Genomic DNA, 12,787 nt, shown 5'->3' on the forward strand with positions numbered 1-12,787 from the left:
CTGCTGTTCAGAATAATTAGATTTTGAAACATATAGGACTTTCCCTTACTGCATTGTAAGAGGTGTTCTTATACTGCCACTTGAACACAATCAAGCCCAAAAAAAGGTAGTCCCGTGAGCATTTCTAGTTTTGTTATCTCACCAACCAACAATGTACTAGCCCCAAATGATAGAAAAAGGAGAGTCAAGTTTCTGTATCTACATTTAAACCTGTTGTGAAGATGCCATCCCTAACCTGGAGAACTGAAATACAATGCATGAAAGGGTGATAGAGAAAGATTCAATCATGGCTTTCATAAGGGAATTGGATAAGCCACCTGAAGGGAAAAAATTTGTCGTACCACAGGGAGAGGGCTGGCCTGTGGGTCTAGCTAAATTGCTCTTGCAGACAGCCAGCACAGACTCTGTGCTGTAACAATTCTATGCTTTTACGACTAATGGCCCAATTTTAACTCTGTGCAAGTGAATGGGTTTTGAGTGAGTTAAAATTCCACCCCAACTCAAGGTAAGCTTTTTAAACCCTTACATTTTTTTCTCCAAAATCCTTTTCAAGGTAGCTTGGTGGGTAAGAGCAAAATGGAATGCCACTTATACAAAGTGATTGTGCCATCCAGTATGCCCTTTATTATTTCACCATATTGTAAAACTGTTTCTGTGCTGAATCAATATGGTTTAACATAGAATTCCCCACTATACACAGTTCTCTAAATTTTTCACTAATGATTTACAATACTTTTCTAAGTTTGTTTGCACATGATTGAATTAGGATACAATTGCACACTCAATATTGCTACATTGTGAATATCTTGCAAGGCCCTTCAGTGTGAGGATAATGTTCCTTTATGCTCAAAGTAAGTTTAGAAGGTTTCAGTTTAGACGGGCCGGCGCGGGCTTGGAGGGCCAAATGGCTTGTTCCTGTGCTGTACTGTTCTTTGTTCTTTGAATGCACAAATTCACTTTGAATACTGCCAACATGACTGGGAGGCAAGGGAGAAATCCAAGCAAGCAGATGAACCAGTGTACTAAAAATAGCATTTGAAGCAACTTGAACCCTTTATAGAGTCTATGCAAGGATTGACTATTTCTGTTCATTTTATACCCTATCATTTAATACTGCTGCAAAGGCCACAAGCAATCAAGCTCAACAATCAAACTCCTTTGTTGAATAGTGCAGTAGGTAAATGCTACATGGCAACAAATAGTCTGAATTCATAGAGTCATTTATGGTATAGAAGGAGGCCATTCAGCCTATCAAGTCCATGCCAGCTGTCAGCGGAGCAATCCAGTCAATCCCCGCTCGACCCTCGTAGCCCTACAAGTTTATTTGTTTATTTCCTTCAAGTGTCCAACCAATTTCCTTTTGAAATCATTGATTGTCTCCACTTCCACCACCCTCGTGGACAGCATGTTCCAGGTCATTACCACTCGCTGCTTAAAAAAGTTCTTCCTCACATTTCCCCTGCATCTCTTGCCCAAAACCTTCAATCGGTGTCCCCTAGTCCTTGTACTATCAGTTAATGGGAACAGTTTTTCCTTGTCTAACTTATCTAAGCCTGTCATAATCTTGTACACCTCTATCAAATCTCCCCTCAATCTCCTTTCCTCGAAGGACAACAACCCCAGATTTTCCAACCTAACCTTGTAGCTAAAATCCCCATCCCTGGAACCACAGAACCATAGAGAAATTATGGCACAGAAGGAGGCATTAAGCCCATCATGTCTGCGCTGGCCAAAAAAACTAGCCACCCAATCTAATCCCACCTTCCAGCACCTGGTCCATAGCCTTGCAGGTTACAGCACTTCAGGTGCACATCCAGGTATGTTTTAAATGAGTTGAGGGTTTCTGCCTCCACCACCATTCCAGGCAGTGAATTCCAGACACCCACCATCCCCTGGGTGAAAAAGTTTTCCTCATGTCCCCTCTAATCCTTCTACCAATCACCTTAATTCTGTGCCCCCTGGTAATTGATCTCTCTGCTAGGGGAAATAGGTCCTTCCTGTCAACTCTATCTAGGCCCCTCATAATTTTGTACACCTTAATTAAATCACCTGTCAGCCTCCTCTGTTCTAAGGAAAACAACTCTAGCCGACCCAATCTTTCCTCATAGATGCAACTTTCAAATGCTGGCAACATTCTTATAACTCTCCTCTGTATTCTCTCCAGAGCAATTATGTCCTTCCTGTAATGTGGTGACCAGAACTGTATGCAATACTCCAGCTGTGGCCTAACCAGCGTTTTATACAGTTCCAGCTTTTATATTCTATACCTTGGCCAATAAAGGATAGCATTCCATATGCCTTCTTCACCACTTTATCTACCTGTCCTGCCACCTTCAGGGACCTGTGGACATGCACTCCAAGGTCTCTCACTTCTTCTACCCCTCTCAATATCCTCCTATTGTGTATTCCCTTGCTTTGTTTGCCCTCCCCAAATGCATTACCTCACACTTCTCCGGATTGAATTCCATTTGCCACTTTTCCGCCCACTCAACCAAACCATTGATATCATTCTGGAGTCTACAGCTATCCTCTTCACTATCAAATACATGGCCAATTTTTGTGTCATCAGCAAATTTCCCAAACAGTTAAGTCCAAATCATTAATATATACCACAAACAGCAAGGGACCCAACACTGAGCCCAGTGGAATGCCACTGGAAACCACTTTCCATTCACAAAAACATCCGTCGATGACTACCCTTTACTTCCTGTCACTGAGCCAATTTTGGATCCAACCTGCTACATTCCCCTGTATCCCATGGGCTTTCATTTTTCTGACCAGTCTGCAATGCGGGACCTTGTCAAATGCCTTACTAAATTCCATGTAGACCACATCCACTGCACTACCCTCATCAATTCACCTTGTTATTTCCTCAAAAAACTCACGCACGACTTTCCCTTAACAAATCCATGCTGACTATCCCTGATTAATCCGTGCCTTTCTAAGTGGCAGTTTATCCTGTCTCTCTGAATTGATTCTAATAATTTACCGGTCAGTCTACAATTATTTGGCCTATCCCTTGCACCCTTTTTAAACAATGGTACAACGTTCGCAAACTCCAATCCTCTGGCACCTCGCCCGTATCCAGTGCGGATTTGAAGATGATCCTCAGTGCATCTGCTATTTCCTCCCTGGCTTCCTTTACAACCTGGAATAAAATCTATCCAACCCTGGCGATTTATCCACTTTCAAGGATGTCAGACCCTCTAGTACTTCCTCTCTCATATGCTTATCGTATCTAATATTTCACACTCCTCTTTTACTACAATGTCTGAATCATCCCTCTCCTTGGGAAGACAGAGACAAAAGGTTGATTAAGAAACCCGCCCACATCTTTTGCATCCATGCATAAGTTTCCTTCTACATCTCTGATAGGCCCTACCCTTTCCTTAGTTATCCTCTTGCTCTTAATGTACTGAAAAAACATCTTTGGGTTTTCCTTGATTTTACCTGGCAATAATGTTTCATGTTCTTTCTTTGCTTTGCTAATTTCCTTTTTTTACTTCACCCTTGCAGTTTCTATACTCCTATAGGCTTTCTAAAGTCTTAAGTTTAAATTTAAATTAAATTTACCATTCTGGTAATTCTCCTCTGCCCCCTCTCAAGGAACCTCACATCCTTCCTGAAGTGTGGTGACCAGAACTGGATGCAATACTCCAGTTGGGGCCTAACCAGAGCTTTATAAAGGTTCAGCATAACTTCCCTGCTTTTGTACTCAATTTATGAAGCCCAAGATCCCATATGCTAACCATTCTCTCAATATGTCCTGCCACCTTCAAAGATCAATGCACATGCATCCCCGGGTCCCTCTGTTCCTACACACTCTTTAGAACTGTACCATTAAGTCTATATTGCCTCACCCAGTCCCTTATGCCGAAATGCATCACCTCACACTTGTCAATATTAAATTCCGTCTGCCATTTGGCTAGCAGAATGGACAGACTATGGTTTGTTGCAAGCGGGTTCATATCATCCTCACTGTTTGAAACTCCTCCAAGTTTGGTATCGTTGACAAATTTTGAAATTCCACTCTGTATCCCATGATCCAAGTCATCTATATAGAGCAAAGAAAGCGGTGGTTCTAGCATTGACCCTTGCGGAATACCACTGTCCACCATCCTCCAGTCTGAAAAACAACCATTTACCAAGACTTGCTGTTTTCTGTCCTTGAGCCAATTTTTTACCCAACTGGACACTGAACCTGCTATTCCAAGAGCCCCAATTTTGTTAAATAGCCTTTTATGTGGTACTTTGTCAAACGCTTTCTTAAAATCCATATAGACAACATCCACTGCATTCCCTTCATCAACCTTCCGTTAGTTCATCAAAAAATTCAATTAGATTAGTCAAATATGATCTACCTTTTACAAATCCATACTGGTTATCCTTAATTAACTCAAACCTCTCCAAGTGCCTATTGATTTTTTCCCTTTAATTATTGTTTCTAAAACCTTACCCACCACTGATATTAAACTAACTGGCCTGTCGTTGCTAGGGCTGTCCTTACACCCTTTCTTGAATAAGGGTGTCACATTTGCCACTCTCTAATCCTCTGTCACCTCCCCCATTTCGAGAGACGATTGAAAGATTATGTTAAGCCCTTCCGCTATCTCCACCCCCACTTCCTTTAGCAACCTGGGATGCAAGCTATCCGGACCAGGTGACTTCTCTACACTAAGCATAGCCAGCCTTTCCAGTACCTCCTCACGCTCAATTTTTACCCTATCCATTGGCTCTACTCTCTCCACTTCTACTGATATTTTGTCAGATACCTCTTCCTTAGTAAACACTGATACAAAGTACTTATTAAGTATTCTGGCCTTGTCCTGTGCCTGCAAGCATATATTACCCTCTTTGTCTCTAACAGGCCCCACTCCACCTCTTACTACCCGCTTACAATTTACATGCCGGTAGAAGATTTTTGGGTTCCCTTTTATTTTGACTGTCATTCTATTCTCATATTTTCTCTTTGCCAGTCTTATTTTCCTCAACACGTTCCCTGTCAGCTTAATGTATTTGGCCTAATTCTCATTTGAAGAATTCACCTGACATGCATCATACAGCCTCTTTTTTGTTTCATCATATTTTCCATCTCCCACGTCATCCAAGGAGCCTGTTTTTGGTTCCCCTACCTTCCACCCTTGTTGGAAGGTACCTGGCCTGCACCTGAAGCATCTCTTCCTTAAAGATAACCCATTGTTCCATTACAGTTTTGCCTGTCAGTCTTTGGTTCCATTTTATCATGGCTAGATCCCTTCTCATCGCATTGAAATTAGCCCTCTTCCAATCTATCTGTTCTATTGTTGCTTGCTTTTCTGCATTACGAGTCTAAACCTTATGATATGATGATCACTCTTACCCAAGTGCTCCCCTACAGACAACTGGTCCACTTGGCCCACCTCATTACCCAGTATCAGATCCAGCAATGTCTCCTTTCTAGTTTGCCGAGAACATACTGATCAAAGGAAGTTGTCTTGAACACAATCCAGAAATTCCTCCCCCTCCTTTCCTTGCACTCGAAAATTATCCCAATTGATATTTGGGTAATTAAAGTCCCCCAATATCACCTACACTCTTGTATTAAGTACTACATTTTTTTGTAAATGGCTGTTAATTTCAGAAAACCTAAATAAATGACTGCAAATGAAATTATTGACCTCTCTCTGATCATTGTCCAGGTGCAGGTGTTCTGTGTGTTGCTTTTGCCTATCCTTTCGTCTCCACTGGGCTGGGGCACTCCGCTTCACCCACCTTAAAGAGATTAGATACATTATAACAGTGCAATGAAATACACAATCACACAATAATTACCCAATAACATTCACAGTTCAGGTGCACATACGCAAAGCCACTTTAACAGGATGACTACCCATGGATGCTGGTGAGATTGTTTCAAAATAAAAAGAGTGACTCCCATCCTGTGGCATACCTCAAGGCCATAAAAGAAGTGTTGGAAAGCAGTACTTGGACCAACCAGTGGCTTCAGAGCCAAAGACAAGCCCCAAATACCTGAAAATTTTAACTGGTGCATTTCCAGTCAAAGAGGGCAACTATCTGGATAAATTGAAAAAGTCAGTTGTGTTTTTAAGTTTTCTGTGCTGTAAATTGCATATTTTTTCCACAGTTGGCCAACAAGCCAACCAAAATGGCAGCCAAAAATAATTACATAAAATATGCAAGCAGTTTCATTGATTTGACTTTTCCTTTGACCATAGAGGTCAGTGCAGATCAGGGAAGCCACTTCTGATGAAAGGTCACAGCCCTGAAACGTTAATATGTTTTTTCTCTCCACAGATGCTGTCTGACCTGCTGAGAATTTTCAGCATTTCATTTTTATTTCAGATTTCCAGCATCCATAGTATTTTGCTTTTGTTCAGTTGTGAATCTTGTTTCATGGAGATGAAACTTGGGTCAATCAAGTGCAAGGATAATGGAATATTTTGGACATCAAGAATGACATAGAACAAAAAACAAAGAACAGTACAGCACAGGAACAGGCCATTCGGCCCTCCAAGCCTGCGCCGATCTTGATGCCTGCCTAAACTAAAACCTTCTGCACTTCCGGGGACCGTATCCCTTTATTCCCATCCTATTCATGTATTTGTCAAGATGCCTCTTAAACGTCGCTATCGTACCTGCTTCCACTACCTCCCCCGGCAGCAAGTTCCAGGCACTCACCACCCTCTGTGTAAAGAACTTGCCTCGCACATCCCCTCTAAACTTTGCCCCTCTCACCTTAAACCTATGTCCCCGAGTAATTGACTCTTCCACCCTGGGAAAACGCTTCTGACTATCCACTCTGTCCATGCCATTCATAACTTTGTAAATCTCTATCATGTCGCCCCTCCACCTCCGTTGTTCCAGTGAAAACAATCCGTGTTTCTGCAACCTCTCCTCATAGCTAATGCCCTCCAGACCAGGCAACATCCTGGTAAACCTCTTCTGTACCCTCTCCAAAGCCTCCACGTCCTTCTGGTAATGTGGCGACCAGAATTGCACGCAATATTCTAAGTGTGGCCTAACTAAAGTTCTGTACAGCTGCAGCATGACTTGTCAATTTTTATACTCGATGCCCCAACCGATGAAGGCAAGCATGCCTTATGCCTTCTTGACTACCTTATCCACCTGCGTTGCCACTTTCAGTGACCTGTGGACCTGTACGCCCAGATCTCTCTGCCTGTCAATACTCCTAAGGGTTCTGCCATTTACTGTATATTTCCCACCTGCATTAGGCCTTCCAAAATGCATTACCTCACATTTGTCCGGATTAAACTCCATCTGCCATTTCTCCGCCCAAGTCTCCAACCGATCTATATCCTGCTGTGTCCTCTGACAATCCTCATCACTATCCGCAACTCCACCAACCTTTGTGTCGTCCGCAAACATACTAATCAGACCAGCTACATTTTCCTCCAAATCATTTATATATACTACAAAGAGCAAAGGTCCCAGCACAGATCCCTGCGGAACACCACTAGTCACATCCCTCCATTCAGTAAAGCACCCTTCCACTGCTACCCTCTGTCTTCTATGACTGATCCAGTTCTGTATCCATCTTGCCAGCTCACCTCTGATCCCGTGTGACTTCACCTTTTGTACCAGTCTGCCATGAGGGACCTTGTCAAAGGCTTTACTGAAGTCCATACTGAAGTCCTTCCTTCATCAATCATCTTTGTCACTTCCTCAAAAAACTCAATCAAATTAGTGAGACACGACCTCCCTTTCACAAAACCATGCTGCCTCTCGCTAATAAGTTCGTTTGTTTCCAAATGGGAGTAAACCCTGTCCCGAAGAATCCTCTCTAATAATTTCCCTACCACTGACATAAGGCTCACCGGCCTATGATAGGAATGGTGAAGCTCAAAATTAGGTAGATGAATCAATTGACAATGGACACAAAAATGTATTTTTCAATGAACACCCAGATCACTTTAGGGTCTTATAGAACATAAGAAATAGGAGCAGGAACAGACCCTTCAGTGCTTCGAGCCTGCTCTGCCAATCAATATAATTGAACACAGTGATTTTTCTCACAATTGCAATGTGCAGACAGACATAAGAAAACATTTTTTAAATGTTACGCACTTGTATTGCTGCAAGACAAGGCTTCTGTCACATTGAACTGGATCGGGGAGGGCTGCACTGTAAATAGAACAGTAGGACAATATAACTGAGCAGCCCATGTACACTGGGGGCACCAAAGTTACTCACTTGTTACTAGCTGGTGAACAGGAAAGCACATCTGACTGAAGTTTGGGAAAGAATCCAGATTCATACTTTCCCTGCCCAATCTTCATATCCAACAGGTGAGGGTGTACGGCAGTGTGGTCAATTTTTGCAAGTCTCAGCTCAATCGCCTTCTCTGCAGAACACAAGTCATTTTGATGATTGATTTACATTCTCAAATCATTATGCTTGCGCAAAAAAAATTTGACAAGCACATTTTTGTGCCTAGTGTGCAAGAGCAGAAAATTAACCTCTTCAAAGGCTTGCAGGATTTTATTGAATCATAGCACAAGCAATGCAATTATTTGTGAAGTTTCGACACAAATACCATGCAATTATATTCTTACCAGATTTTATTAGTTCCAAGTTCACCACAATCATTTCCATTTTTGATACAGCAAAGCAAATTATTAAGAGAGGATTATCCATGCAGGGCAGAAGTGAATGTTGTTTGTGATTTACTTCCATGGGACCTTTTTATGAGACACTCCCTCAATATGTGTTATAACAGGCAATGTTAGAACATTAATGCCCTAAAGTTGTGTCCTAATGAAAATGCTTTTGAAAAACTTGAGGCTCCGAAATGGGTAAATGCCCTGCATGATGCAGCACTGAGTCATACGGACCAGAATGATTACAAGTTCAATCCTGGTAAATAAGAATTAACTGATTTCAGTCAGTGCAGCAGTGGTTTGATCCTAGTACAATGGAAAGCAAGGCAATGGGTTGAACAATGGAACATGCAATAAGAAAAGGAAGAGAAAAGGGGGAAAGAAGGTGAGAGGAAAGGAGAGGGAAGGTAGTGAGAAGAGGTAGGTAGCAAGATAGGAGATAGGGGAATAAAAGAAAGAAGAGGAAAACAGATATAACAGATAGAACTGTTACAGTTCAGAAGGAGGCCACATGGCCTGTCATGTCCGTGCTGGCTCTCTGCAAGAGCAATACAGCCAATCACATTCCCCTGCCTTTTCCACATAGACCTGCAAATTGTTTCTCTTCAGCTCCTTATCCAATTCTCTTTGGAAAGCCACAATTCAATCTGCCTTCACCACACTCTCAGGCAGTGCAATCCAGATCATAACCACACCCTATAAAATAAAAGGTTTTCCCCATCTCGCCATTGGTTCCTTTGCCATGGGGTTCTCAACCCTACCACCAATGAGAACAGTTTCTCTCGATCTACTCTGTCTCGAGCCCTCATGATTTTCAGCACCTCTATCAAATCTGCTCTCAACCTTCTCCTCTCCAATCTATGTAATTGAAGTCCCTCATCCCTGGAACCATTCTCCTGTACCTTTTCTGCACCCTCTCTAAAGCCTTCACAGTCTTCCTAAAGTGTAGTGCCCAGAATTGGACACAATACTCCTGTTGAGGCCAAACCAGTGTTTTATAAAGATTCACTGTAACTTCCTTACTTTTGTACTCTACACCTCTATTTATAAAACCCAGGATCCCGTATTCCTTTTAAACCACTTTCTCAACCTCCTTGCCACCTTCAACGATTTGTGCACGTATATTCTCAGGTGTCTCTGTTCCTGCACTCCCTTCAAAATTACACCCTTTATTTTAAATTGCCTCTCCTAGTTCTTCCTACCAGAGTGTACCACTTCACACTTCTCTGCATTAAATTTCTTCTGTCACGTGTCTGCCCATTCCACCAACCAGTCTATGTTCTCTTCAAGTCTATCACGATCATAGAACATAGAACAGTACAGCACAGTACAGGCCTTTCGGCCCACGATGTTGTGCCGAACCTTTAACCTACCTACATACCCTTCATACTACTATCATCCATGTACCTATCCAAGAGTCGCTTAAATGTTCCTAATGTATCTGCTTCTACTACCACCGCTGGCAGTGCATTCCACGCACCCACCACTCTCTGTGTAAAGAACCTACCTCTGACATCTCCCCAAAACCTTCCTCCAATCACCTTAAAATTATGCCCCCTGGTGATAGCCCTTTCCACCCTGGGAAAAAGTCTCTGGCTATCCACTCTATCTATGCCTCTCATCATCTTGTACCCCTCTATCAAGTCACCTCTCATCCTTCTTCGCTCCAAAGAGAAAAACCCTAGCTCCCTCAACCTTTCTTCATAAGACATGCCCTCCAGTCCAGGCAGCATCCTGGTAAATCTCCTCTGCAACCTCTCTAAAGCTTCCACATCCTTCCTATAATGAGGCGACCAGAACTGAACACAATATTTCAAGTGTGGTCTAACCACGGCTTTATAGAGCTGCAGCATAACCTCGTGGCTCTTAAACTCAATCCCCCTGTTAATGAAAGCCAACACACCATACGCTTTCTTAACAACCCTATCAACTTGGGTGGCAACTTTGAGCGATCTATGGACATGGACCCCAAGATCCCTCTGTTCCTCCACACTATCAAGAATCCTGTCTTTAAGCCTGTATTCTGCATTCAAATTCGACCTTCCAAAATGAATCACTTCACACTTTTCCAGGTTGAACTCCATCTGCTACTTCTCAGCCCAGCTCTGCATCCTGTCAATGTCCCGTTGCAACCTACAACAGCCTTCCACACTATCCACAACTCCAGCAACCTTTGTGTCATCGGCAAACTTGCTAACCCAGCCTTCCACTTCCTCATCCAAGTCATTTATAAAAATCACAAAGAGCAGAGGTCCCAGAACAGATCCCTGCGGAACACCACTGGTCACCGAGCTCCAGGCTGAATACTTTCCATCTACTACCACCTTCTATGGGCCAGTCAATTCTGTATCCAGAAAGCCAACTTTCCCTGTATCCCATGCCTCCTTACTTTCTGAATGAGCCTACCATGGGGAACCTTATCAAACGCCTTGCTAAAATCCATATACACCACATCCACTGCTCTTCCTTCATCGTGTTTTGTCACATCTTCAAAGAATTCAATAAGGCTCGTGAGGCATGACCTGACCCTCACAAAGCCATGCTGACTGTCTCTAATCAAACCATGCTTTTCCAAATAATCATAAATCCTGTCTCTCAGAATCCTCTCCAATAATTTGCCCACTACCGACATAAGACTGTCTGGTCTATAATTCCCAGGGTTATCCCTATTCCCTTTCTTGAACAAGGGAATAACATTTGCCACCCTCCAATCATCTGGTAATACTCCAGTGGACAGTGAGGACGCAAAGCTCATCGCCAAAGGCGCGGCAATCTCTTCCCTCGCTTCCCGTAATATCCTTGGGTATATCCCGTCTGGCCCCGGGGACTTATTTGTCCTCATGTCTTTCAAAATTTCCAGCACATCCTCTTTCTTATCAACCTGTTCGAGCATATCAGCCTGTTTCACGCTGTCCTCACAAACGACCAGGTCCCTCTCACTAGTGAATACTGAAGCAAAGTATTCATTTAGGACCTACCCTACCTCCTCCGACTCCAGGCACAAGTTCCCTCCACTATCCCTGATCGGCCCTACCTTCACTCTGGCCATCCTCTTGTTCCTCACATAAGTGTAGAACGCTTTGGGATTTTCCTTAATCCTACTAGCCAAGACTTTTTCATGTCCCCTTCTAGCTCTCCTAAGTCCATTCTTCAGTTCCTTCCTGGCTACCTTGTAACCCTCTGGAGCCCTGTCTGATCCTTGCTTCCTCAACCTTAAGTAAGCTTCCTTCTTCCTCTTGACTAGCTGTTCCACATCTCTTGTCATCCAAGGTTCCTTCACCCTACCATCCCTTCCTTGCCTCATCGGGACAAACCTAACCAGCAGTCGCAGCAAGTGCTCCCTAAACAACCTCCACATTTCTGTTGTGCATTTCCCTGAGAACATCTGTTCCCAATTTATGCTCCCCAGTTCCTGCCTAATAGCATTGTCATTTCCCCTCCCCCAATTAAATATTTTCCCATCCCGTCTGCTCCTGACCCTCTCCATGACTATAGCAAAGGTCAGGGAGTTGTGATCACTATCACCGAAATGCTCTCCCACCGAGAGATCTGCCACCTGGCCTGGTTCGTTGCCAAGCACCAAATCCAACATAGCCTCCCCTCTAGTCGGCCTATCTACATATTGAGTCAGGAAACCTTCCTGGACACACCTGACAAAAACTGCTCCATCCAAACTATTTGCCCTAAGGAGGTTCCAATCAATATTAGGGAAGTTGAAGTCACCCATGACAACAACCCTGTTACTTCTGCACCTTTCCAAAATCTGCCTTCTGTGTCTCTGTGGCTATTGGGGGGTCTATAGAAAACTCCCAGTAAAGTGACTGCTCCTTTCCTATTTCTGACTTCCACCCATAATGACTCAGTAGACAAACCCTCCTCAACGACCTCCCTCACAGTTCACAATACTTGCAAGTTTTGTGTCATCTGCAAATTTTGAAATTGTGCCTTGCACATCCAAATCTAGGTCATTAATATATATCAAGCAAAGCAATGGTCCTAGTACCAGCTCCTGGGGAAACCCACTATATTCCTTCCTCAAGTCCGAAAAGCAACCATTCATCATTCTCTTTGTTTCTGGCCTATATAATTGCAAGTTTGTTCTTTCTATCCATTGACTATTGCTGGAAAATGCATATATGTGGATATTATCAGGTGAGGGCAGGTAAATG

At 43.1% G+C, this 12,787-nt stretch overlaps 1 protein-coding gene across 5 annotated transcripts in view; it reads right to left on the minus strand.

Moving 5' to 3' along the window:
* LOC137377085 (DENN domain-containing protein 5A) overlaps positions 1–12,787 on the minus strand; it is a 384,360-nt gene that overhangs the window by 145,368 nt on the left and 226,205 nt on the right. For all 5 annotated transcript variants that reach the window (XM_068046370.1, XM_068046368.1, XM_068046369.1 and 2 more), the window contains 2 exons: positions 8,212–8,362; positions 5,658–5,751 (listed from right to left, as the gene is read on the minus strand). In XM_068046370.1, the coding sequence (XP_067902471.1) occupies positions 5,658–5,751; positions 8,212–8,362 (245 nt within the window). The remainder of the gene's footprint in view (positions 1–5,657; positions 5,752–8,211; positions 8,363–12,787) is intronic.

The sequence above is a fragment of the Heterodontus francisci genome, chromosome 14, assembly GCF_036365525.1.
Source record: "Heterodontus francisci isolate sHetFra1 chromosome 14, sHetFra1.hap1, whole genome shotgun sequence".
Taxonomy (NCBI): domain Eukaryota; kingdom Metazoa; phylum Chordata; class Chondrichthyes; order Heterodontiformes; family Heterodontidae; genus Heterodontus; species Heterodontus francisci.